Genomic DNA, 26,355 nt, shown 5'->3' with positions numbered 1-26,355 from the left:
TGGGAACTGAGGTCCTAGCATTCACAGAACAAGCCATGTGTTCTCTTTATGCCTATGCCTCCAGCTCCAGGGGAGTCAGGCACGTTTGCTGGGGCTTGCTGGCTTGCAGTCTAGCTGAGAACATGAGCTCCAAGTTCAGGAAAGAGGCCCTCACTCAAACCTTCTGGCTTCTGCATATGAAATACTTATACTCACACATAAATAAAATGTTTTTTTTAAAATAAAAACAAAAAACAAAAAAAACCCTTTTCATTGAATTATCCTAGGGAGTCTTCTACTCTGGAGCAAATAGTTTCCATTGTCAGCTCTGATGTCTCTCTAACTCAACATAGTGTAAAGACAAGACAGGCTACTCTCCCTTAGGTGCTGCTTGCTTTCATTCACCCACTGACTCCTTGACACGAAAGCATCTGGTCTTAACGTCAAACATGTTTCTGACCTTGTTCTGTGGTTTGCATTTCATATGGTGTAATTTAATCTTCTTGACTTCTGCCATCCTTTTACACATGCATGACAGAATCAACACCAAGAACCAGAGAGAAGTTTTTATGGAGACTAAAAACCTGTACCCGAGAACAGTGCTTTGAGTTGTTCTGGCTGCATGAGAAGTTTTCTCAAACACCTAGACCCAGTTCCTGGCAGGAGGGTGAGATGGGATTTGGACAGCATCAGATCCAATGCTCAGTTACAAATGAACCCGGGCTCTAAGAAAGTGAGTGGGCCAGGCCATGTGTTGTCTGGAAGCAGGGAGGGGAGCAGGACTAAGAGTCTTGGTTTCTCTTGGGCTGTCCTTCCATGTGATGGCCACAATGCGGGTTCACAGAGACCCCACCAGAGAAGTTGGCTGGTGGGTGTCCCCCAACCCCCAATCCTCCCACACGCACCGCCACACAGAGCCAGTGATCCACAATCAAGAGAAAAGATATTTAATTATTTCTGTCTAATCTCTTAAAGCGTTCAAAGTGTTTTCACAAGTGCAAGGGGAGGGATTGTTCTCAGCCAACATTTACCAGTGATTCCGACACACGCAAAGAAACTACCAATCACGGTGCTTTATACTTACTTTAATTTCTGCACTGAAAAAGAAAAAAAGGTAAAAACATGACAAATTACAGTAACATCATCTTGTCCTTAATCTCTGCTCTTGGGGCCAGAGTTGGGAAGAGACAAGGAAACATTGAAGCATGGTAATCACGTGACCAGGACACCTCAGTCTGGGTAACAAGGGCTCTACTTGTCTGGACACGGTACTGTCAGTGCGCCAGGCCAGGAACATGACAGACAACAGTCAAGATACATCAAAAAAAAAAAAAAAAAAAAAGAAAAGAAAAGAAAAGAAAATTCCCATGATTCCATTCTTAAAAATCAAGCACAAAATCTGACAATGAGATCCAGGTTCACATGTCCCCATGGGATCTGGGGATGGCTCCAGGGAGGCAGCCATGTAATATGACTTACACCGAGGAACAGACCTGCTCTACACAGAATGCTGACATCTGCAAAGCGGCTCCTCCTCTCCAGTGCAAATGCATCCTGCATGGGAAAGGGGAGCCGTGGCCTGCTCCCTACCCAGCTTCCTGATAAGCTGCAAGAGCCACAGGGGCTTGGGTCTGTGCTTTGGAGGCTGCTGCCTCTGGAATGTTCCACGCTCTCATGGTCTGGTGGGCTGTAAGTTTTTAGGTACGCTCCACATGCTGTTTAAGTGCTTGCTTTATTTCTTGTGTGCAAACTGTTATTGTCTAAAGCTCTCAGAAGGACGCGTACAGACATGGACACCCTGAGGAGAGGAGGGTATTCGCAGGCCCTCCCCACTCCCAGGGCAGGCAGGAAGGGGAGCGTTACAGAAATAGTTAAGAGAAGGGTGCTCTGAGGCAGTTAAACTCTAGTCCCTGATTCGGTCCATGGGGTGAGCGGTGTCCTCAGTAGGTGATTGTCCACTCCTTCACAGAGGCGTCATGGGAGGTGGTGACCAGTGTGTGTTCGTCCAGCCAGGCCAGGCTACTGACATGGTGCAGCCGGTGAGCATCTGGGAAAAGAGTGGAATTTGAAGAACAGGCCCATTCTGCCTCTACCTATAGTTAAGAAGAGAGAGCCACTGGGCCAAAGCCAGAAGCACAAACTACCACAGTGGCAGTTCCATTTTCACAAGGACAAGTTTGTGAGGACAGAGGCGAGAGCAGGTGAGCCAGCAGTACCTCCTGGCTTCTGATCACCTACACCGAGTGGGTCCTGTCTTAACTCTTAGGTAAAAGCATCCCTTTTCACATACAGATCAACAGTCAGACAGGATAGAACACACAGGTCCACAGGAGCTGCATTTAGGACTGAACCAACCAAGCAGGTAAACCAGCCAGCTTGACGATGGCTCTGGCTGTGCTCTATACAGACAAGACAGCTATGTTCTAAATACCACAACATGACAAGTGCTTGTGTGCCATGTACACTGCCATGTCAACTAACAATGCTTTGAAGTGTGTCGATGGGTACACTTTATATGCAAATGCTGCTATGCCATTTCTGACAGAGGACTTGACTCTTTGGACTTTGGTGTCTTGAGAAAGTTCTGTTACTAGTGTCACATATGGCCCGCAAGTGGAAGAGGTGATGTGGCAGATACTGCAGATAAAATTACCCATGGCCTGAGGTCAGTATTTCTGTTTTGGTCAAGCTTCAAGAATGACATATATAGCTTGATCATGCTAGCTCTTTTTGTCTTGGGAATACTTTTCTTCCTGCCCATCGTGTTAAAGCTTGTCTTTAACAACATCAACATGTTAGCAGCCAAAGTACATGGCTTGAACCTGAAAATGGATCCCCAGAGTTATCAAATTAACAGGCTGGCAAGCCAAGGACTGGAAAGATTCTCCACAGTCTTACCAACCTAAGACAAAAATGCCTTGCTTTTGACAATGCATATTCCACGATGGATAAGGAAGGCATTCTTGTCAGAACAACCTAAACAGGCTCAGTCTTGTTAATAAAATAAAAAAGGGGGAGAGGTGGAGAGTTTTTGGGGCTGCTTGGCAAGAATCTGACATGGGCCAAAGACAAAGAAATGGGCTGCTTGGCAGGAATTGACATTGGCCAACGACAAGGAAGTGGGCTTCAGGCAGAAATCTGACATTAGGCTAGAACAAAGAAGTAATTTCAGGCAGAAAATCTAAATTTTAGGCTAGAACAAGGAAGTAGGCTTCAGACATGAAAATGACTTTGGGCTAGGACAGGGAAGTTGGCTCAGATATTTTGATCATCCTGATAAGCCCTTAGAAACAGTGACCACAGGAGTGTTCACGGAATTTTGTTTATTGCCTTGCTTTTTCATTGACTATTTGTGTTTATTGTCTTGCTTGTTCCTTGACTATTTGCATTTATTGTATTGCTAGTTCCTCAACCTAGAACTGACCTTAATACCTACATGTAAAAAAAGCAAAAAGGAGGAGGGGGGATGGGATAGGGGGTTTCTAGGGAGGGGAAATGGGATGGCATTTGAAATGTAAATAAATAAGATATCAAAAAAAAGTGGAAGAGGCGTGGTATAGACAAGAAATGTATTGAGGACCTGTCTGGTGTCTCCCCCAGAAGTCACACTGGAGGACAGGACTCCAACTGCCATCTCACCAGCATTGCTTTTGACTCCAGCCATGAGATGCTTCATTCAACCCCAACTTCTCAAAGTTCCAAGGGGCCTCTAAGTTCCAGGAACGGGGTCCTGCTATAAGAACCCTGTTCTTGATACCTAGGTGGCTCCCAGGTTGGTTCAGCAGCCCCATTCAAATGTGGAAGATGTATTTCGGGAGGGAGGTCAAGCCATCCTGGGCCTCAGAAGTGCAGCACTCTCTCCACAGCAAGGCAAGCTGCAAGGACCCTGTATCTGGGAATCCGTGAGCACAGCGACAGATGCTACATCTGTTCTATGCACCACTATCCCTGACACATTACCTTCCTGATCCACCTCATTTGTGAACTTTCTAGATTTCCTTACAAACCAAAATGGCTCCTGGAAGCTGTTTCAGGGCTCCTTCTCCTAGTCTGCCTTTCCAGGATAGTGGGCCTCCCTGACTTGTAGCTGTTGGAGGTGGTCTTGGGATAACATAGGCTAGGATCCCTGTTCCAGTGAACACAAAAGGTTATCTTCTGAGCAGCAGGTAGACCAAGGGACAGTATAAACATGGCTGTCTCACTCAGGACCACCAGTCTTATGTGACTGTGGACCCTAACATGGAGCTATCAGCAGGAGCAGTGCTAAGATGCTGGATAATCAGCATAATCATTTTTTTTTTTTTTAAAAATCTGTCTTGGAAAAGCATGGATCCAATTACCTTTCTACTGACAACACAAGGGTGGGAATAAGATAACTTGGTTGTGGGTTAAGGCACAGGAGTGAGGTGGAGAGGAAAAGATGTCAAAAGCCTTTCCTCATGTATCCCCTTCATTTAGAGATGAAGGATTCCTACTGGAATGAATGTCTCAGGATTCTTCTGTAGGTCAGCAGAGTGTCTGGTGTGTGCTGGGGGGAAGAATGGAGCCACGTCCCATCAGGTCACTTCTTAAAGCACAGACCCCAGGGTCACCTGACACTAGAAACCATGATCAGGGTACTATTTCTGGAGAAGCGCACAGAGCCCAGGTCTTAGACAGGCTGAGGCCCAAGGGTGGGAGTTACCTTGGATCTTGACTTTGGTCTCTGGGTCACTCAGTGTCCACACGTACACCATCATGTCCATGCCGCCAGAGGCAAAGTGTTCATTATCTGGTGACCAGGCCAGGCACACAATTTTTGCATGGTGTCCATAAAAAACATTATTCTCCTAGTACAGAAAGAAAACAGAGGTATTAATATCAGAGCCAAAGCCAGAGCACCATGTGTCCTCCTAGCCAGCCCTTGCAGTAACAGGGAGAAGCCCCAGTACCAGATCACTACCCTCAGCTCACAGCATCCTCTCAAGAGCCCCACCAGGTGCCTGCTGCTCATGAAGATGAAGACATGGCTGAGGAAGGCAAAGCCCAAGAGTACTGGCTAGAGTACTCCCCTACGCCCTCTAGTATAGGATGGAGGGGTCTGCACTCTACTCACCGAATAGCCATCAGCTACACTGAAGACTGTGACCACCTTGCTGGCATCACACACAGCCAGGAAGGCACCATCATGAGAGTAGGCCACGTCTGTCACTGGCCCCTTGGCCTCTAGGAGTTTGCCTTCATCCTTTAGTGTGGCACCCAGGATGGAGTACACACGCACATTGCCATCCTGTAGTCAGAGACAGAAAGCATAAATGTCATGTGCCTCGACATAGGAGAAAGTCAGGGTTTCGGTAAAGAAGTGCTCTGCCATGGCTCAGTAGGTACCAGTATGTGCCCTGGGCTCTGGCTGCCAAGAAATGGCTGACTCCTCTCCACATACCCCCTTAAGTGTTTAGAAATGGCCGACTCCTCTCCACATACCCCTTTAAGTGTTTCTCCTCAGCTTCTTCTCCTGGGCAGAAATGACTGGACCCCAGGGTTCCCTAGTCTCATTCTGTGTGTTATCTGGCTGCCAAGGGGGCTCCAAAGATAGTGCTCATGGTTCCCTAAAAGGTCAACCTGGAAAAAACTGCACAAACAGCTTCCTAGCCTCTAGAGATACCGCTTGTTCCAGGCAAGGTGCATTATACCTGTCTCCTACAAGCTTCCTGTCACCACGTGCCAGGTCGCCTTGTGTGATGGCTATCCTTGGTTGTCATTTAACTAAAAGCCAAGCAGATAGGCACTCCTCTGAGGTACCCCCTAAATTAAATCATTTGAAGTGGGAAGACTTGCTTTTAATCTGGATCTCTGAGTTAGGAACATGTACCTTTAATCCAGGCCACACCTTCTACTGACAACCTATATAAAAGACATGGGAGAAGGAAGCTTTCTCTCTTTGCTTGCTTGCTCTTGCTGGCAAGTCCATTCTTTCATTAGCATTAGAGCCTACTTCTTTGGGATTCTGCCATATACTGAATACCTTGGCCTTCTCTGAGCCCCAAATCAGATACTAAAGTCATTGGATAAAGGAGAAGGGCCTTACCGTGCCACCAACAGCCACTGTGTTGCCACCAGGGTGCACAGCAACAACCTCAGGCTCATAGCCAGGGTTGTCGATGCTGAAGCACTTCTTCTGGTCCTTCAGAAGGACAATCTGTGACATGGAAGATGTAGTCAAATCAGTAGACCCTTGAGACACTGATCATCAGCAGGAAAATTGAGTTCTGGTTAGTGGCTCTTGGCTCTAAGCCACACCCTGGGTCAGTCTCAAATCTTTTGACAGAGGCATTACCTTCCTCCCCATCAGGACTATGTTAGTTGCTGGCCAGAACTTGAGAAAACGTTCAGTGATGGAACCATGTGAAGTGCTGGTCTCTGAAGGGCAGAGGGCGGAATAACCAGGGAAGGACTTGATTCTTAACCATCAGGGGCAGTAGCCTGACCTGAGGATCCTGACTCTAGATCCTAGATCACAAGAAACAGCTAATGTTGTGTAGTGCAGGTTTCTGTTCAGCCTAGGGGACAGTGTGGTATCCATGACAAAGGTTACTGGGCACCTAGAACTAAGTCTCTCTCTACTCCTTAGGTCAGCAGTAAAGCCAGCCCTAAGGGAACAACAGAGCAACCCCAGATGCATGGAGGAAGAGGGGCTAGGCAAAATAGCTTAACGGGGGGGTGGGGGGGTAGGGGTGGGGGGTGGGGGTGGGGGTGTGTGTGTCCAACAAGGGGTCTGCAAATGACACTGCTCTGAGACAACCTGTGCGTCTTACCCTGCTTTAAAATGAAGGCAGAAAACTGTGTGTGGAAAAGGCTACACCACACTCAGCCATGCTGGGGCCAGCCATGTTTGCCTGAATAAAAGATACTTCCCTGTGCTGTCTGTCAGGGCTCTGGAGAAATGTGGTGGACTGAGCTTGACTAAGCTACCTGCTGATTAGGAGTCAAGGTCACACACAGACCTTGGCTTGTCCTTCACAACTAGCAGGTAACATGGTGTACACATATGCAGAGAAAACCCTTCTATCTGGGAGCTGGTGCCCTGACCTGCTAGGATACTGTAGAGGAATTTGCCATTCCCTTCTGAATGGCAGGTAGTCTGAATCCCTGCTTTCACCCACTGTGGCTAACTCTTCAGAGCAGCCTCAAGGACAGGGTCCGCTCACAGACATAATGATCTTAACTCAAGTAAGTGGGGCTCAGGAAAAGGTGTCTGTCGGAGTCCTTGCCACAGAAAAGGCCCCAAATCCTCATGCACTGTCCACCAGGGCCAGGTGCTGACACAAGGCTGGCAGCTCTGCCATGGAGAAGCAGCTCTGCCCAGGGCACTGCATGCAGAACATTCATTTGTGTGCCCTGTGGCTGGCCCAGACTGAGTGTACTAATTATCTGGCAGAAACATCTGATTATCTGGGACACAGAATCCACTCTCTCTTTTCAGGGAGGGGTGGGGAGATCCTGAATGGCCCTTTCTTCAGCAGAGTCTTTCACTCATGCCAACAGGAACCACTAGTCAGTTGCTGGCCCTGACCACATGATGGGATGCTTGGGTTTGCAGAGATGATGACATGGTAAAGCAGAATTCTGCACAAAGTGGGTCAGGCACAGATGTGAGCCGAGGGCTCCATTCTAGCCACTCTAGGGGAAAAGGTATGCAGGGACTTCAGAGACTTAGAACCTAACATGGCCTAGGCTTCACCTCATCCTCATGTGGCAGTGTCATTCAACAGCTAAGCTGTGCAAGGAGTAGGACAACTACATCTTCATGACCAGCCTGTACTTCTGTTAGGGAGAACTCAAGAGCTCAGAGGGGGTGAGGAAGCGATTTAAATCACACAGCTCTACCAGGGAAGGGCTAAGAATAATGACAAAACAACATAGCTGAGTGTGCTGCAGACCCTTATGGACAGATGGGCCTGCAAGTTTGGTCTGATGCTTAGAGCCCAGCTCTGCCCTTTTCCTGTGCTTCAATTTAGGGAAGAGCACTTTATCTAACAGCATAGTGACTCTGAGAAGGCACAGGCACAGCCAAATGAGCCTGCAGCACAAAACACTGGAAGAGTCACCTGGAAGACGGAACCTCAACTGAAGAATTGCTTTAATTGGATTGGCCTGTGGGGCACTGTCTTGTCTGCTAATTGACTCAGGGGGCCCAATTCATTGTGGGTGGTACTATCCGTCCCTAGGCAGGCAGTCCTGGGATACAAGAGAAAGATAACTGAGCACAAGCCTTTAGTAGACCAGTAAGCAGCTCAAGGGTTCCTGCCTTGCTGGTTCTCAATCATGAACTATGAAGTAGATTAAAAGCCAAATAAACTTTTCCTCCCCAAGTTAGTTTTGGTCTGTGTTATATCATAGTATCAGAAAAAGGAAATCAGGACATGGGTGGAATCCAGAAACTATTACATCTCATATCCCACTACTCCTGGACAAAATGTAGCTAACCATACCTGTCCAATGCACACGACCACGGTATATCCCCCAGGGCCAACAGCTACACACTTTGGTTGGACATCCAGTTTCACAACGCCTTGTCCACTGTTGGGAGGGGAAGGGAGGACAGGTTACTTCCACATTCAAGTAGCTCAGTGTAGTATAACACACACGGCAGAAACTGCACCACTTGGCTATGTAGAGAAGGAAATCCTACTATAACCTCTCCTGAAGAGCAACCTGCTAGACTATGAGGCAACAAGAGGGCACTGAGGTCTCTATCATGAGAGAGCAGAGTGGGGAAAAGGTGGCAGCAAGACGTAGGGGTTAGAGGAGCTGGGTAGCCTCTTGCTGTCACCTATGCTAAATGCAGCCATATTATCTCCCACCCATCTGAAAATTTCAAGACTGCAGTTTTCTAGGTACATACAGGACTGAGGGTCCTTCTGAGGGTCATAGCTGCTCCTCCCAAGAGGGGAACTGAAACTCCAAAACCATTAATTAAGACCCCAGTCCCCTCTTATATTAGATGAATGTTATCAAAACTCATCTAGAATAATTTATAGCCACATCTTTCTTGAAAACGTTAACTAGCAAGCTTCCACAGAGCTAGGCTAAGCCATGGCTGGCCTCCAGAGTACCCAAGTTCTCCTGAGCCTTGCAGTTACAGGCTGAAAACTGGACAACTTTCACAAGTGATGTCACAAGGTAATAGAAAGCAGACAGCTGGGAGCCATGGGTTCTGGGGTGCTTTTATTCTCAGATGCCCAGTGGCCACTGGTCAGAATACACAGGACTCACAGGCAGGTCTGCTGCCAGCCAGGCCCAAGTCTGGGGTGAGGAGCTCATAAAGATGTCCCTTAGGATCCCATCATTCTCCAGGCCAGACACATTCCTAGCAGGATTTGAGTAAAGAAAGCCCATGACTGGAGTCATCAGGACTACATGATGGATGGGCGTAGCGGTGGGGGATTGTCAGTGTAGTGGAGAGGTCTTGCAAAGGCTGGTGAGTCTATTAAGCAAACAATTTGGAGTAGCCCATCTAGTTCTCTTGCCTGCTCTCACTATCAACACGGTAGATGGATGCTTCTGATTCAGTGTCACATGCCCACTTACACCCAAACAGGAGGTTGACTCTCATACTCAGCACCTGGCATGTCATGAGACTTGGTCACTTGCCTTTTTTTTTTTTTAACAACCTAAGCTCCACTGTCACTGTCTCTACTGGCAGAAAGATACAAAGGAGAACAGACAAGCTAATGACTTGTGGGGCTGCAGTGTGCTTTGGGGCAGGGTCTATACCAGTGAACCTAGTTACCAGGGCCCTGTTGTTCAACACACTGGGCTTAGTACATGAATGATACACAAAACAAACAGAGGGCAGGCGGGAACCACCCTTGACCTGGAACCTTTATAGGTACCCGTGGCTCATTCTGAGCCTCTCTAGACCCATGGCTGGCTTCCTCAGGCAGGACTTACCTGTAGTCCCTCAGTGTGAGGTTGGTGTACCGCACTGTGTCGTCCATGCTACAGCTGACCAACTGCCCAGACTCGTCCACAGTCATCCTGGACACCTGATTTGTGTGGCCTTTTCCAGAGAAGGAGTCATTCTCTCCTGTCTCTGAATCCCAGTAATGTGGGGTATGATTAAGGAGAAACCAGATGTCAGGATGGTGGCGCCTACGGCTCTAGGGAGCCATGGCTGCCCTTCACACAGGCTGAAGATACTGCAGAAAGGACAGGAGGTATTCTCATGGATGGCCAAGCTTGGGATTTCTGTGAGCTAAGGCAGTGCGAGCCAGTGGGTCAGCCTGGCTACTAGCCAAAGGACCAAGGCAATAAATAGCGCAACCTTCTTTTAAGAATGCACGCAAAGCCAATGTATTGGGATAGGAAGACTTGTCTATGATGGCCATGACAGCTGACATGCCTAATGTGTAACAGTCCAAAGTTTCTGAGTACTGATACAATGCCATGGGAGGCCAGGAAGTGCTATGACATGTGGCAGGTTCAGTCAGAACACGGACACACACGAAACACTGTATAGTAATATAACCTCTGAACTGTAGGGTACACATGAAACAAATGAATTAAGGGTTAGACTCGGATCTCACTGCCAAGGTAGATAGCTCTATGTAAATTCTCTGGAGACAAGAACAAGGATAAATACTTCTGACTACAACAATCTCAGATTGTGTGGTGTGCTCTAACTAGCATCACTGACTACTCCTGGAGCAGCCTTTGTGAGATGGGCTTCTGCAGTGACCAGAGTGCACCATATTCAGAGAACAGGATAGTTCATGTGTTGCTACCCACTGACTATGAGCCAAATGTTCCTTTTGTCTTTCCTACATCAGTAACTGGGGCTAAGACTACCTGCAGGTAAGCTGGCTGTGCCCCAGTGCTTAAGTAACTACTGCCTAGGTGCTACTGGGTATCACCCTGAGGATAAGGAAGCCGACTTTACAGGGGTGGTGTGTGGATGCTGAGCCTCAGGTGCACTGGGATAAGGTGTGGCTAAAGTGTACAACCACAGAGACTCTCCTTTCAAGTGACGTACCATCATTTCCATGGAGGCTCAGTATACAGGAGCTGTAGGGATGGAAATCTAGACATGGGCACTAAAGGTTCAAGTGTGATTGTAAAAGGTGCATAAGGGGCACAGGTGGTGCTCATGGCCCTGGTTTCAACTACAGGGCAGACTGGCCCAAGGGACTGCTTGGTCACCAGCTGTGACACTTTTCCTTGCCTAGTGGTAGAGGGTGGGTTATCCAACCTTTCTAGGCTAGCAGATCTTCCTGGGTCTGGTGAAAAGCTGAGACAAAGTACGTTTAGGAGACATGCTGTGAGGCTACTGAGACAGCCTCTTCCAGGAAGGCAGCAGCATGTGAGGAAGAGGTCATCAGCAGAGGCAGCTTCCCTGTGGGTACACAAAACAAGTAACAGCACAGGCACAGCAGGTATGCCTCTAATAGTTACAAACCTCCTAGGAATTAGTAAGTGACTGGAGACTCGGGGCACAGAGAACCCACTCCCTCCTGAGTTCTGGCTCCAGCTCTGTTGATAACAAGCCATGTGGTTTTGGGAGAGGCATCTTGCCTCTCTGGGCCTCAGTTTCCCTGTATTTAAAACAAAGTGCCTCTGCTGAAGGGTCTGTATCCCAATCCTAAGACTCAGTGACTTCATTGCCTGTGTGACAGTGACAGAGCTTGACACAGCAATGCACCTTCATTACAGACAAAGGAGCTCAAGTGCCGAGACAGGCACTGTGCTAGTTTGAGCAGAAAGCAGGGCCAAGGCCTTCTTCGGCCCAAGGCCTGGAGAGGTCAAGGCACCAGGTGCAGACGGATGACCAGAGGTCAGACTGCTTAGTGAGTGCAGCTGGGGCTAGAGCCATCTGGCTGGCCTGGCCTCCAGCACCATGGGAATGGAAAAGTTCTCTCTCTCTTGCCAGTGCCTACGCCAACCTCTCATTCAAAGGATATTGATATGTCCATCATGGCTCCCAGAATAGATATAGGACTTGCCACCGTTTCTGTGCACTGTCAGACACTGGATGGATTTACTGTGACCCTGAGAAAAAGAGAGAGAGACAACGGGATGGGTTGAACTGAGGTAACATGTACTCACAGGCTGAGCTCTGCTTGTTCTTCAGCAGACACACTGTCCATAAGAAAGTCCTGAGCCACTCACTATCAGTCATCCATCACCCAGTAGGCTGATCTGACAAACCACCAAATGCTGCTTCCCTCAATACTTAAAACCTACCTGGGCTAAGAACAAGGCCTACATTCAAAGCCATAAGGCATCTCAGAGGGAAACCCTGCCCCTGCTATTTCCCATGGGTCTCTTACAGCTAGGGAGGTAGGGAGGTAGCCAGGATAGAATTAGACAGTGGATGTCCAGTGCTCAGGCCCTCCTTGGTACTAATTTTTGTTGTGTACATAGGACTTTCTAGAGGGGGCCTCTTGCCTTCTCTGTAATTGGCTAAGACAGCACTCAACTGTCCTCTAATTTCACCCTCTCCCTGGGTCTCCACCAGCCTCTACTATTTTCCAGAACCCTTGATGGCTGTCAGGTCTGCTTCATGCTTGGGACTTTCTCCTTGCATCTTGTCTCGGGGATTCCATGGGTCTCCTTTTTTGCTACAATATGGCATTTACCCTCAGAAAACAGTGACAATCCTTGGTTAGAACACATTGAATAACTTCTTAAAAGACATGGGCCCAAGTTGTCCCCTGTTCAACCCAGCATGGGCCTCAAGGGCACCGAGCATACTGCCTGGGCTACTGAATGAAAACCTGCACTTAGCAAGATTTCAGGGGGACTCCTTGCCTAGGGCAACAGCCTTGCTTGAGTGATTTAAGGTTTCAGTCCTCACTACAATGTCTAGTCCTCTGAGTGGAAGTGTTTAAAAAGTTAGTATTCTTGGGTGACTCTTATGTACCCTTAAGCTTGAGAAACATAAACTAGAGAAAACACCACAGAGGCTAGCTCCAGAGACCCTGACTGAGACCAGTTGTGAGCCCTTTGCTATAAATCTCCCAGGTAAGAAGGCCATGTAAGTCCTCAGGTAAGACAACTAAGAATTACATTCCCATCTCAAACGTCCGGTTCGCTAGAACAGCTTGTGTTCTCTGTAGCCTGAGCATGGCAGCTGCCACCTAGCATGATCCATACAGCTATGCAGAGAGGCTAAAATGTAGGTTTCTCTGAGAACTTAAACCCTAGAATGATAACCCTAGAGCTGGCCTAGCCAAGGAGCTAGCCTAGCAAGACTCATAGAGTCTGGCAGAAGGGGTAGCCCACAGCAATTGTCAGGCCCAGATGCTCAGGAGGCAGCCCACTAGAAACTGCTCTTCCGGGCACAGGTACTGGTAGAGGACTAGGTCTGCCTGACTTCTCACCATTAAAACTGTAGCTGCAAAACAACTCCCCAGCAGCAATGGCAGCCATGTTTTGTTGTCCATCACACATACAACTATGCTCTGGGACCCAACAATAGAGGGGGTCCCAGTTCTATCCCCAGGGCCTATGCCTGGTGCTGGGAGGTCAAGAGGCCTCTTGCTTCTGTGCAGTCTCACCTACAGAATGGGATGTTACCCTGTATGTTTCAGCCCTCTGAATAGCAGGCTGCACTAGTGAGAGAAGGGCTAGGCTGCGAGGGTTCACTGGAGCAGCTTAAAATGAAAGCTCTGGAAAGTCTCAACAACCAAGATGGGGGCTGAGGTATGGAGCCTGTGTGTTGGATAGTTCTATGTCAACTTGACACAAGCTAAAGTCATCTAAGAGGAGAGAACCTCAATCAAGAAGATGTCTCTGTAAGACTGGGCTGAGGGCATTTCTTAGTGATTAATCAGGAAGGGCCAGCCCACTGTGGGCTGCACTATCACTAGGCTGGTGCTCCTGGGTTCTAGAAGAAAGTAGACTAAGCCAGGAGTAAGCAGCACCCCTCCACGGCCTCTGCCTCCTGCCCTGTTTGAGTTGCTGTCCTGACTTCCTTTGATGATGAACATCAATATGGAAGTGTAAGACAAATAAATCCTTTCCTCCCCAACTTTCTGTTGGTCATGGTCATGGCTCAGTCATTAAAGGACCCTGGAAACTGCCAAGAGACATGGCAAAGGTGATTCTGGGAGCTGTCCTGGCTAAAGGTCTCCTGAGAGGCCAAAGTGGCAGGGGCAGATGGAGCTAGGGAAGCACAACATAGCCTGAAGCACTTGGCTTGAGTGAGCCCCAGGGATGGTTTTGAACTTCACGCTATGGTATGTCAAGGGTAGCTTTATGGGTCTCCATTGGGGCCTTGGCAGCTTGTCCAACTTCATTTGCTCCTGTCCTCTACACTGTGAACCCCAGGGTCTTTCAAACTACACTGTGATCCAGATTCAAGGCCATCTCTCTGCTGAACTCACAGCTTGAACACCTCCGTCATTCATTCACTCCCACCCCCCCCCCATACTCTTCCCACCTGCCCTGATGGTCTCCCATCCCACCCTCCGTGCTCTACAACCTGTCCTAACACTGACAATGTTGTGAGGTACAGTCCAAGTCCTAACAGAAGGCCAAGTCACTGAGGAAGTAGTGACTTCCAGCAGCAGAGAACAGTGGCCCACGGCCCCCAGACCCAACTCTGCACTGCTCACAGTACTTCCAGGAGGCTACTAATGCCCCAAATTACCAAGCAGACTTCTGCCAAAACTCCTAGGGCCAATGAAACCTGACATGGGTCTTCTACTTGGCCATCCCTGTACCTCCCTTTCACAATAGACCAATGGAGTTTTCTATCCACACCACGTCTAGAATAAGGCTTACCTTGATGACCCGGAGGGGCTTGCTGGGGTTGTTCTTGTCCAGGTAGTTGATATATCCAGACAGGGAGATGCTGAGGAGGTGGTCCTTCTGCCAGAGGCAGCCCAGCTGCTGGTCCAGAACATTGGAGCCCATGGGAAACGTGCTGACCACAGAGTTTACATTGACATCCCAAATCTTAGAGGTTTTGTCTCCAGAGGCAGATAGCAAATGGGTGCTATCAGGACTCCAACTAATCTATTTCAACAAAACAGTGTCACATGTCAGAGGGTTGGAACCGAAGGAGGTAGTAGGACGGGCCCAGTCCCCCAGGGTTCCTGCTCAGCCACTGGCCGCTCCCACCACCTGACTATGACCTTTTAAACTCTGTGCCATGGTTCAACTCTTAGCTGTTGATATCGATACTCATCTGGCTTCAAACAATCTTTGATGACTATCAACATAGAACTGGTCAAATGTAAAATTAGCAGCTTGGGAAACATATTCATACTCACGGCATAAATTCCTCCATCATGGGCCTTGCTTCCTCCAAGGGCACACACTTTCTCTCCTGTCTTCCCATCATAAATGAAAATCTTCAAAAAACAAACAGGTTATGTAGAAGCTGGTATTGTGTGCTATTAGCCACCATTTCCCCAGCAACTGTGGCTGTCCAGTTGGAACCTTGACCGTTCTTTGAAATGTAATGAGAGAGATCTAAGTCTGCTGGGCTTTGGTACCACCTTGGGAGGTGGGGAACGGGGAGCACTGCCATGAACCTGCCTATGTATAGCCTCCTTGTCTGCTCCAGTTCTTACCTGGCCATCAGCACTAGCTGTGGCAAATCTGTTCCCATCAGGAGAGAATCGCACACAGTTGACAAAGCGGCTGTGGTCCTGTGGAAGAGAGGGCTATCACAATCTTGACAAAGCTCACAAAAGCTCTCTACCTGCTCTCTACCTAACACACACCTCCCACCTCCACCCTCCCGAACACCAGTAAGATTCATCAGTCCACAGAACATTTCAGAGCTCAGAGAAACTCCCAGGCAAGTCCATCATGGCAGTTAGCTCAGCATTCCTGCTCCTGTCTGGTCACTGCTCTGTCTGGAAGGCCATTCTTCAGCCAAGTCTGCCTTCTGAGGCATCCTCTTCCCTCTGAGGCCCCAGAATTCTTATTTCCTAGATTGTTAGGCTCTGAGACAGGCATGAGGTACCTCCTGTTAGGTCAATTTAGCTCTGGGGATGTTTGCTGAAGAACAAATGCCTTTAACAGAAATCAAACAGTGGCTGTGACTTTTAATCTGAGGTAAGAGTTTAAGGGCAAGGCCTAAGGCAGGCCAGGGCAGTACTCAGTCTTGGGAGCCAGTGAGGTCACCAAAGGTCCCTGCTCTAGTTATGGAGTCTCCCTACTCTGCCTGTTCCATAGAAAGAAAGCAGAGGAGCCACAGGTGTCAGCTCACTTCTGTATCCCTCTATTTGGACAGAGTATCAGAGCACTCTAGAATTCAGGAGCCAAAGTGTCCATTCGAAGAGAGGGTGGACTGGGGGTCTAAGAGGCAAGTAAAGGCTCATCACTGTGTGAAAGGAACATGCCATGAAAGAAACATTAGAGCAAAACAGGCAGCAAGTACTCAATTCCAGCCTCTAACAAACTCCCTGTCACTGGTCCCCTGGGATCAGACACAGAAACATCTAGTACTTGGATGGCCAGATGTAGGATGATCCTTGGAGGCAAGACTGGAAGCAACTCGCAGGCTCCAGGTCCTCAAATAAGGCCTGTGACCAAGCTCCAAAGCCACTACCTATGAGGGCCATTCTTGTAAAAGATACAGTCTGGCTGGGGTAAGGTTATGTGCCCTGGAGATCACAAAGGTCTAAGAGACAAGCGAAGGCTGGACAGCAGAGAATAAATGGGGTAACAGAGCTTACATGAACCCATTTAGAGCCTTAGCTCATCATTCCTTCCTGTAACTCAGCCAGGCACTAAAGTGAACATGGACAAGAGACTTGTCTGATCCTGAAATAGACCCCGTGTGGCAGGGAATAGCCAACAGCAGCCCATTAGTCAAAGAAAACGAGAGTTAAGAATAACATTTCCCATAGGGAGGGCCCTGCAGTGTAGAGGGAGAGGTTTGGAAAGTCTCATTGAGTCTAGAGGTTCAACCACCTCACATGGCTACCTAAACCCTGCCATCTGCTGAGCCAAACAAGACTTCTGGTCCCTGGCCCAACCATCCAGAGAGGCCACTTAATTTCACAGGTTCAGTCTCCAATTTGCCTGTGTGAAGTCATTCCCCTTCCCCTGGAACTACTCTTAGCCACTTGTAGCCAACACTCAATAAACCTGGGTATAGGCTGTGACAGTGAGTTCTCCAAGATCCCTCCCCCATTTCTTCCTTTTCCCATCCTTACCTTCTTCACTATCAAAAAACCAAGCTTCAAGTAGACATTCTAATCCACTCTACTGACGGGAATTCAGGTACTCTTGGGCTACTGATTGCTTAGCTCTATCATGGACATGCTTAACATCTGGGTTAAGGAGTTCTCCTCAATTCCTACTGGTCTCCCAAAGGGAGAAAAATTGTCTACAGATAATGTCAGAGCCCTGCCCCAAAATCCCAAAGGTCTCCTCTGTGATTCACTTATAGGGCCCTGCCAAAGGCTCCAAAGAGCATCCCTATGTTCTTTGGGATGCTCACTTACACCTCAAGTACCATCAGGTCTGCCAGAAGCATTACGTGCAGGGAAGGCAAATCCACAACTAGAAAAAGTACCTACTCCAATATGGGCAGTGTTGCTCGTTTTACAAAGAAGTGGTCCAGTGTAGTCAACCTGCCTTATCTGGCTGGTCACCATGGGGAATGGTGCCATATTGGGGCTCAGTATTTGTCTCTGTAGTTGGCAGATCTGGCACTCATCAGGCGCTGTAGCCAGGTCAGCCTTGGTGAGGAGAAGTCTATGTTGTCAGTCCCTTGCATAACCTTCATCTCTGTCACCATGGACACTTTCTTTGTTCATGGGCCCATTAGGTAATGACAGGGATAGCCAACAACAAGGAGACGGCCCCACTCACTCCTTCATCCCTATCTCATCCCACACTCTCTCCTATGACCCTGGACTATGACCTATGACCCTCACATTTTTAATTTTTAAAGCCTTTCACTAGGAAGAGCTCAATGAATTCTTCAGAATGTCTATACCTCTAGCTTTCAACATCAAAACCTACATGTGGATGCTCAGCCCCTATTTAACAGACACCTCAGCTGCCATATGTTTTCTGTTGTTCCCCATCTGTCAGTACACCTGTCTTTAGCTGGGGGCAAATCGGAGTCTTCCTGGCCTACCTCACTCACAGCCAGGAGGAAGACAGCAGGAAGGAGCCCATATCAGGGCAGACAGCCCACTGTCCAGCCCTACAACTGCAGCTTCATTCCTGCTGGCCAGTAGGCCAAAGCCAGACATACACTCAGTTACAGATCCCAAGGCTTTAGTACCTTGTCAATGAGTCCTCTCTCCCTTATGTCAGCTGGGCCTGTAGGAATATCTGTAGGTGAAAAATGAACCCTCCCTATAGCTATGAGCTCTGGAGGGGAGGTCTCCTAGTCTGAGAGAGTATAGAGGCACACCGAGCTGGAAGGTAACAGAACCAATTAGTTCTGTGCCAGGTTCTACCTAACCCTTTCTGCCTCTTCCAGGCCTTTACCCAGGCTCCAAGGACTTCAGCATAGATGGTGGTGCCCACCCCTAGGAACAGGGACAGCTGGGACTGTATGACTGTATACCAGGAAAGGAAAAGGAGATGTGCTGATTGGGTTCCCAGTGATCCCATACAAAAAGTGGTAGAGTGCAGGCACGGGTTCCTTTCCAGCAATGAACTCTGACCCCATAGCTTCAGTAAATGCTCTTCAGCTGCTCTGTGCTCTTTCTGCCCAAGTCTAATTCACATGAGCAAGAGAAATGATCACTCCTGCTACAGGAAAGGGAATCCCGTCCACAAACAGCTCAGACCAAGAGTCCAAACAGTGTGTGTGGGAGGCCCAGGGAAGGCAGACAGCACCATTAAAAAATGGCAGGACAACCTCTGGTTACTACAGAAACCTCACTGTCTTCCCTCCCCCAAGATCAGAACCCAGAGATTGGCTGGCTTGGCAGTCCTCAACCCACAGCCCAAGGGGCATCCACTCCTGCTTAAGAAAACCAACCCTGAGCCACATGTCTCAACTAAGCTCCCACAAGAGCCATGCCGTCACTACCGACCAATGGGAGCTGCTGCAGCAGACCAGGATGAGAGCTACGGGAGGCTAAGAAGGGCTTGGATCAGCAAACCTGCTGAACACACAGGCCTCACTTAGCTTCCCAGGGATCAAACACTACAAAGAGGAAATCCCTAGATAGTCATCTGTACCCCTAAGCCAAGACTGTTTATGGAAACTGCCTACTATAAGAGTCCTGCCTTTACTCCTGCCAGGGATGCTATGCCTGCTATTTATAACTTCTTACTAAAATACTAAAATTAACAGTCCTCCTCAGCAAGCCACTTTAAGGATATCTCATTTAATCCCCAATGAGGTATGGACATTGGAATCACAACATTCCTGATGGATTAGTCTGAAGACCTTGGAGAAGCCCCAAACTCAACTACCTCCAAGGACAGAAGACATATCCTTTCTGATTAAACAGTCACTCCATCCTCTATTACCAGAACTAGTACTGGCTGCTTTGTTCATGGTATGTGGAAAAGTCACTGGGAAAGTCAGGGCAGACAGAGAGCTGCAAGGGCTGCCCACGTCACAGAGCCCTCATCACTTGCTCTCACTCAAGAGTACAGCCTGAGCACTAGAGCAGCAAGGACAAATCATGAGCACTCCCAGCTGTCCCTCAGACAAGGCCCATAGATCAGCAGCCCATCATGGGAACAGGAGGTGAAGGAGCCTATTACTTGGCCAAGCCAGGGACAACTGCAGAGCAGAGACCGCAAGCAATGCTCCTTTGAGACTAGGCTGAGCACTTGGTTCCTCCAATCAGATTCCACTCTGAGGCATCTTTGCTCCTACAGCCTCTGCAGGGAGGTACCCTATGGGCCAACCTAGATGTCCTGGAGGCAAACCTTTTGCTAACTTGGTGGCTCAGTTCAACAGAGCCCAATCCACTGGCTTTTCACTCCCCTCATACTTTCATAATAGATTCATACCCTCATACCTTTCATACTGTCATAACATACTCACATTATCCCGGGACATAACACCCTTTGGCTGGCGGCGGCTGCTACATTACATTACATACATCCGCATCGAATCACTTCTACCCAGGCCCCACAGTCTCACGTACAAACCACAAAGCTCACCCAAGTACCACCGTAAAAAAAGAAAGCTCACTTACACCAATTGTAAACTTGAACTTGAATGGGGGGCCCTCGAAGAACGCAGCACAGTTATCATCACTCCCTGTTGCTAGTCGGTAGGGTCTGCTCTGCTTGATGTCCACACTGTTGATGACTTTGTTGTGTCCTGTGATCTCACCCACAGAAGAGCCAGTGTCCCATAAGAAGACAGCTCCAAACCTTTCCAATCAGGGTCAAAGAGAGAGAAATAAGGGGGAAAAATCAGTCCCAGAAGGACCACATCAGAGTTGCTAGAGCACAGGCTAGTGGAGGATGTTATACGCCTACCTCAGGATGCTCTAGGAATGTAAGTCTGAAGGACTCATTTGGGCCTTTTAAGCTCTATATCCAAAGGTTGTCTCAGAAGAGATGGAGCCAATATGGGAAAGGGGCCAGATGTCTACATGTGCAGGGCCCAGTGTCAGCACCTCCCACGTGGATGGTGCTATAGGAAGCAACACTGGGAACATCTTTCTGGCCTCATCACTTTCTAACTTTCTTTGAGAAGACCAGGTAATAGGTAAGTTGCTACCTCCTAGTGGAAAGGAGCTGGCCCACTCTGTGATGGAACCCATGACAACATACTGCTGTAGCTACTACTTGCTACTAATAAGAAAACCTGGGCTATAGTTCTCACCCTATTAATCACTAGCCCCACTGGGGCAGCTACCTCTGCAACAGTATCTATTCACCTCTTTGCACAGAAGTGAATGACAGAGAAACTGAGGATATAGGCCCATCTAGGAAAACAAATACACAACAACAACCACCACCACCACCACCTTCAGGCCCTGCCCTTCCTGAAGCTTTGACTGCTTATGTGTAACTGCTTAAGAGTCCTCCAATAAAGTAAAACATCTACCACCTGGCACTTTCTTGCTGCCTAGGATATAGGTACAACAACTGGAATCCAGAGTTCTAGAAGGTAAAGGGCTTAAGTCACTAGTGTGTGGGCAGATGTGATACTCTGCCTTGGTGACAACCCTACTGTGATGTGAAATCTCCCCTTATAAATGACAGACTGACTGTAAAGGGGGTCAGTGGCTCCAACTAGTCACACTACTGGGAAAGGAGGGCTGACATGCTCAGGAGTGGAGGCACACTTGTCCAAGGAGATACAGACCTTACTGCAGCCTCCTTCTACGAAGAGGCAAGCCAGAGAATGAGTACGGGGGTAGGAGCAGGGAGGGGCTAAGGTGAACAACTCACTTCTCCCTTCCTTCCCCGACCACGGCGATCCTCTTACTGTCTTCAGTCCAGGCAATGTCCTTGATCTTCCCAGCGAAAGGCTGGTATTCATACTTTAGAATGTGTTCCTTCTGTGTGGTATCCCAGATCCTTAGCTTCCCAGAGATATCTGCAAGACAGGACATGGGTGGAAGTGAACATGTCACCACTAGTCAGGGAAACAGCACCCTCAGCACCAGCTCTATTTCTTTTGGTCCAGGTTCAACATTCAGCCATTCTTAAATCAAGAGTTAATATGCCTCCACATAGCTGTCACAGTCCCCAGTGTTCCAGCTGGCCAGCAAACCTTGTATAGGAAGCAGAAAAAGCCCAAGGATGGCCAAACCCCAGCACACCAAGAAGCAGTTCCCTGTATGATTTGCAGAGCATCCCTAACTCTTGGACTGAACCCTCCATTTCTGAAGTATGACAATGTTCAAGTGCCTGCCTCTCCTGTCAAGTACAGGTGCAGCTGAGCATACCATGTGACACTGTGGTTGCCTCTGGCCACTTGCACTCCGTAAGCCTTGCTCCCCAAGGCAGATCTACAGTCTCATTCTCCTGCACATCTGCCCCTCCTCCCCATGTGTAAGAGCTGGGGCGGAGTAAGCCGCTTCTGTGAGACTGAGGAGGTAGGCGGTACAAAGAAAGAACACAGACTGTGGTGCGAGTTGTTCCCACTGGAACGCTGCCAACAGATTGTAAAGAAATACTTAGGGTCCACCCACCTCTTCCCAAATTAGCACGGTGCCTGTGCCATAGAAGTGGGAGTGCTTTACCTAAATCTACAGGCTTACAAAGCTCACATGGCGGCAAGCAGGGTTGTAGCTTTTCCTGAGGATACCAGACCACTTTAGTGAGCCCTGAGTAGCAGCTGAAAACAGCATCACTTTTTGCGCTAAGCAGAGGTGATAGGCAGCAAGGACAGCAGCTAGCAGCCAGGTCTTGTACAAAATCTGTCGCTGCAGGGTTAGAGCTTCTTGGACCTCATCAGGATCTCATTTATGACCCCTTTGTAAAAGCATTATCTACAGGGCCATCTCATGGGGTTGCTATGAGGTCAAAAAAAGGTCACATGTGTAAAGTCTCAGGCTAGTCCTCTGGTGCAGCCAGTCCTTGTGGTAAGTGAACCATGCACTAAGGCCCTGCACTTTAGAGACCCCGACTACATGCAAACACAGGGCCATTGTCTAGAGAGGCGGTTCTCAGCCTTCCTAATGCTGCAACCCTTTAATACATACAGTTCCTCATGCTGTGCTGACCCCCAACCATAACATTATTTTGTTGCTACTTCATAACTATAATTTTGCTACTGTTATGAATGGAAATGTAAATATCTGTGTTTTCCAATGGTCTTAGGTGACCTCTGTGAAAGGTTTGACCCTGAGGTTGAGAAGCGCTGGTCTAGAACCAGGAGATTCACCAGACTTGAAATGCTGTAGCTATACCATCTCCAGCTGGGGAACATGTAGGAGGGACATCAATTCCCAGAAGCAGGTTACAAGTTAGGTGGTGGTATGCCAGAAAGCCCCTCCCCCCAGTCATCTGTGGATGCCATCCAAGTAGACAGCAGTGTTGAGGCATGTTCCAGAAAAAAAATGGACACCTAGTTAGTCATTGAACCAACAAGCAAAGGCACTGTGCACACCCCTACCCCAAATATTCAGAAGCAGTCTACATATACATAGGCATTCTATACATACATACACACATATATGTACATGTACTCATGAATAAAAATGACAGAGACATACCTATGTATACATGTACGCTAACTCAAGCACAGATGACTAGGTTCCTCCCTAACAGGGCCCACACTGTCCCCTAGGCAAGACAATAAGGACAGGATGAATGGTGTCTCTCCCTTTGAGGCTGTGCAGGACGCAGCTTTCTACCCCTGGGTTGATGGACCGGCTGCTACTCCTCATGTAATTCTCCCCTCCATCCCTCAACTGGTATCCAGCCATTTATATGCAGCCTTTGCCACCAAAGAGGACCAGCAGCCTCTTCCTCAAGCCTCACTTCACTCTTTTCAGAAGCAGTTGAAACAGGAGATAGAAGGAACCTGGAGATTAATACCAAGGCCTCAACTTATCAGGATAGACCCCCGATAGTCAAACACAAGTTGGGGGGGGGCACATCCCACACTAGGTGCTCAAGACAGAGTAGTTACCCAAAGAAACCAAATAATTGAGAACCATTTTCAAATCTGTTGGTTTGTACAGCACTAGGAAAACTGCCCAGTGAGTGCAGTGTGACATTAGGGATGGGCTTCTAGGCAAAAGCATGTCCACACTTGGACTGAGAACAGAGCCAATGGAACAGCCATTCTTCTGAGTCTGCATCATCCCTCGACCTGACACATGTGGCGTAGGGAGCACACAGACCTAGTCAAATGCCATGGGGCTTGAAGAGGGAGGAGAAAAGCTTGAGCAGAGTGACTTTTATTCATACTCAAGGAGACCCCGACCATGGAACTCTCTGCCCTGTGGTGCACCTTCCAGTCTTCATCTCAAGGTTCCCTTTAGGAAGCCTGTCCTGGGCATTAGGCCAAATCAGGCACCCTGACTTGGGGCCTCTCCTACATCCTGAGGGCTGTCTGGAAATCACTGTCTAGAGTGAAGAAAAGAATGTCTCCTGTGATCAGAGGGCCTTCCCAGAGGCTGGGGCTCCAGGGACAGACCCCTCATGTTGTTAGTATCCTTCCAGAAGTATCCATCCTCCAGCAGCTGCTGAACAGCTGGACTGACAGCATCTGTAGATTTCAAAGAAACAAGGGGCCCTGCTAGGAGGGAGATGCAGGCTTCAGGGTACTAGGAGCCAACCCTTTTGGGCACACGAGTTAGCAGCTGACCTACCATGCCAGCACAGCTTTTCCTATGCTTCCCCATCCCCTCCCTTACTTCAAACACAAAACACTATTTTTAGCCCAGGGCCTGTAATGTGCACAGCAAATGTCCCACTGTTCCCCTTAACAATCACTCTGCTCTCAAAGTACACTGGAAATGTGGAAATATGATTCCCCCCCACCAGCTTCTTGAATTCTGAAAGTAAACCAGGGCGTTAAGAGAACATCAAAACCATACCAATGTCCCCTTCATGGACTGTCCTTTGTCGAATCCATAGATTCTCCATTCAATCAGAAGGCCATTGGATTTCTGTCTTGTCCAACAGCCCCATGGGAACAGTGAGGTCAGCTCTAGGTCCACAGGCTCTCAGATGGGGATGGCAAAGCAGGAGCTATGCCAAGCTGAGTGGCTGCCCTCACCAGCAACCCTCTTCTCTTAACAGATTTCTGAGAGCACTCAGCTCAGTGTTAAACATAATTTTAAAAGGCATTCCAGCCAAATCCTGGGGCTTAAATGAAGAGACATTTTGCTGGCAAGCAGGGCCAGAGGCAAAACAAAACAAAATCAACCCCCCCACACACACACACAAAAAAAAAACCCAACCAAACCAAACCAGAAAAACAAAAACAACAACAAAAAAAAAACCCCCCAAAACGACGAGGTTACAACAAATCATGGATGGGATCTGAGTTAGTTTTACAGAATCAAAATATCTAAACACAAACCTGATAAAGTACCTAGGGTGTGTTGGACTCCAGCCCAGCCCAGCCCAGCCCAGCCCAGCCCAGCCCTTCACTATAATGGTAGTAGTATACCTGCTGTCCTGCTTCTGCAGGGCCCTTTCTCTCTTAAGTGTATCCTTGCTTCACTGATAGCTGCCATGATCACCCCTAGCAGACCTTGTGCTAAGTACCAAATACACATCACCTTTGGATCCTCAACCCATGAGGGGTTTCTACAGCCCCAGTTCACAGAAAGAACTAAAGGTACAAGGATGTATATTACCAGGCTGACTGTATAACCAGTAAGGGGCAGGCTGGGGTCCCCCCCCCAGACCTATAGCCTGCCATCTTATAGACACACTGCCTGAGGGAGTGAGGGCAGTGCAGATAAAGATGGCCACAGCATCTAAAAATCCTGGTCGTCCCTGTTCTGGCTAAGTGTCTGGGCTCTCAGTCCCAGCCATTGCTCTTTCACAGTTCCCTCCCTGTACTACAAACAAAGATAAGCAAGCAGGCTATTAATTGTTTACTGGATATCTGAATGAAAAGCAGAATGAATGATTAGAGTGAATAAATGAATGAGATACAAGGTACATAGTCACCCTACCTTCTCTGCTTCTGCTTCTCATCTGTAAACAGTAAAATTCTACTTCTAAGAGCTAAGAGTGCAAACCACCACAAATGCAAATAACTGCCTGTCCCATCTGCCACAGTGCCCCTACTGAGCCACACAGAGGCCCAGGCTGGAGGGCATAAAGGCCAGCTCTCACAAACAATGCCAACACTGGTTGCAAAGCTGGCTGGAAAGGAGCAGCCAGTAGATTGACACAAAATAGCCACCACATGCCCAGGCCAGGTTAGCAGGGGCCTCACAGAACACACAGAACAAGCTAGAGCACTGCAACACTGCAAACTACAAAGTGTCCATTCTAGGTCTGTAATGGGCACTTCAGAGTTTTATGCTCTCCTGCCACTTTAACTCAGTGTTGTTCTCCACACCCTTAACCAGGCCCCCACCCAATTCCCAAGTCAAGCAGGTGCCATCAGGGCCACACGTGTTCAGGCATGGTACTCAAAGTTACCTCCAGAAGCGATGTAGAATCCGCTGGGTGCATACTTGGCTACGACCACCTGATGGGCATGTTCTGTGTAGATGTCAACAATAGCAGGGTTCTGTAGGGGAGAAACATAGAGGCTGAATAGAAGCAATGGAATATATAGGCACCAACTACGGCTAGCTCCCCAACTCAAGACCAGGACAAGGGCACACAGGGTTAACATCAGACTATCATTGCCAAAGTCCTAAAATACCTACCTACCTGGCCATCTAGTGATACTTACTTGGCCTCTTAGGGTAACAGAACCTGAGGTAACTTTTTGCCAGCTTTTTTATACTTCCCTCAATAAACACACACACACACACACACACACACACACACACACACACACACACA

The 26,355-nt window shown here is 48.4% G+C and overlaps 1 protein-coding gene across 1 annotated transcript in view; it reads right to left on the bottom strand.

Moving 5' to 3' along the window:
• Positions 1-905: 905 nt before the first annotated feature.
• Positions 906-26,355, bottom strand: part of Wdr1 (WD repeat domain 1) — a 35,472-nt gene continuing 10,022 nt past the window's right edge. Inside the window, exons 3-15 of the mRNA XM_028758220.1 lie at positions 25,984-26,074; positions 21,313-21,460; positions 20,103-20,283; positions 15,540-15,617; positions 15,237-15,317; positions 14,746-14,979; positions 11,919-12,006; positions 9,913-10,069; positions 8,451-8,538; positions 6,047-6,157; positions 5,075-5,248; positions 4,664-4,808; positions 906-2,026 (exon numbers count right to left, since the gene is read on the bottom strand). Coding sequence (XP_028614053.1) covers positions 1,920-2,026; positions 4,664-4,808; positions 5,075-5,248; positions 6,047-6,157; positions 8,451-8,538; positions 9,913-10,069; positions 11,919-12,006; positions 14,746-14,979; positions 15,237-15,317; positions 15,540-15,617; positions 20,103-20,283; positions 21,313-21,460; positions 25,984-26,074 — 1,683 coding nt within the window. The 3' untranslated portion in view covers positions 906-1,919. The remainder of the gene's footprint in view (positions 2,027-4,663; positions 4,809-5,074; positions 5,249-6,046; positions 6,158-8,450; positions 8,539-9,912; positions 10,070-11,918; positions 12,007-14,745; positions 14,980-15,236; positions 15,318-15,539; positions 15,618-20,102; positions 20,284-21,312; positions 21,461-25,983; positions 26,075-26,355) is intronic.

This window comes from Grammomys surdaster, unplaced genomic scaffold, assembly GCF_004785775.1.
Source record: "Grammomys surdaster isolate TR1022 unplaced genomic scaffold, NIH_TR_1.0 126187, whole genome shotgun sequence".
Classification (NCBI taxonomy): Eukaryota; Metazoa; Chordata; class Mammalia; order Rodentia; family Muridae; genus Grammomys; species Grammomys surdaster.
The sequence above is the reverse complement of the archived record's forward strand: the minus strand, read 5'-3'. Positions and strand labels throughout refer to the sequence as shown.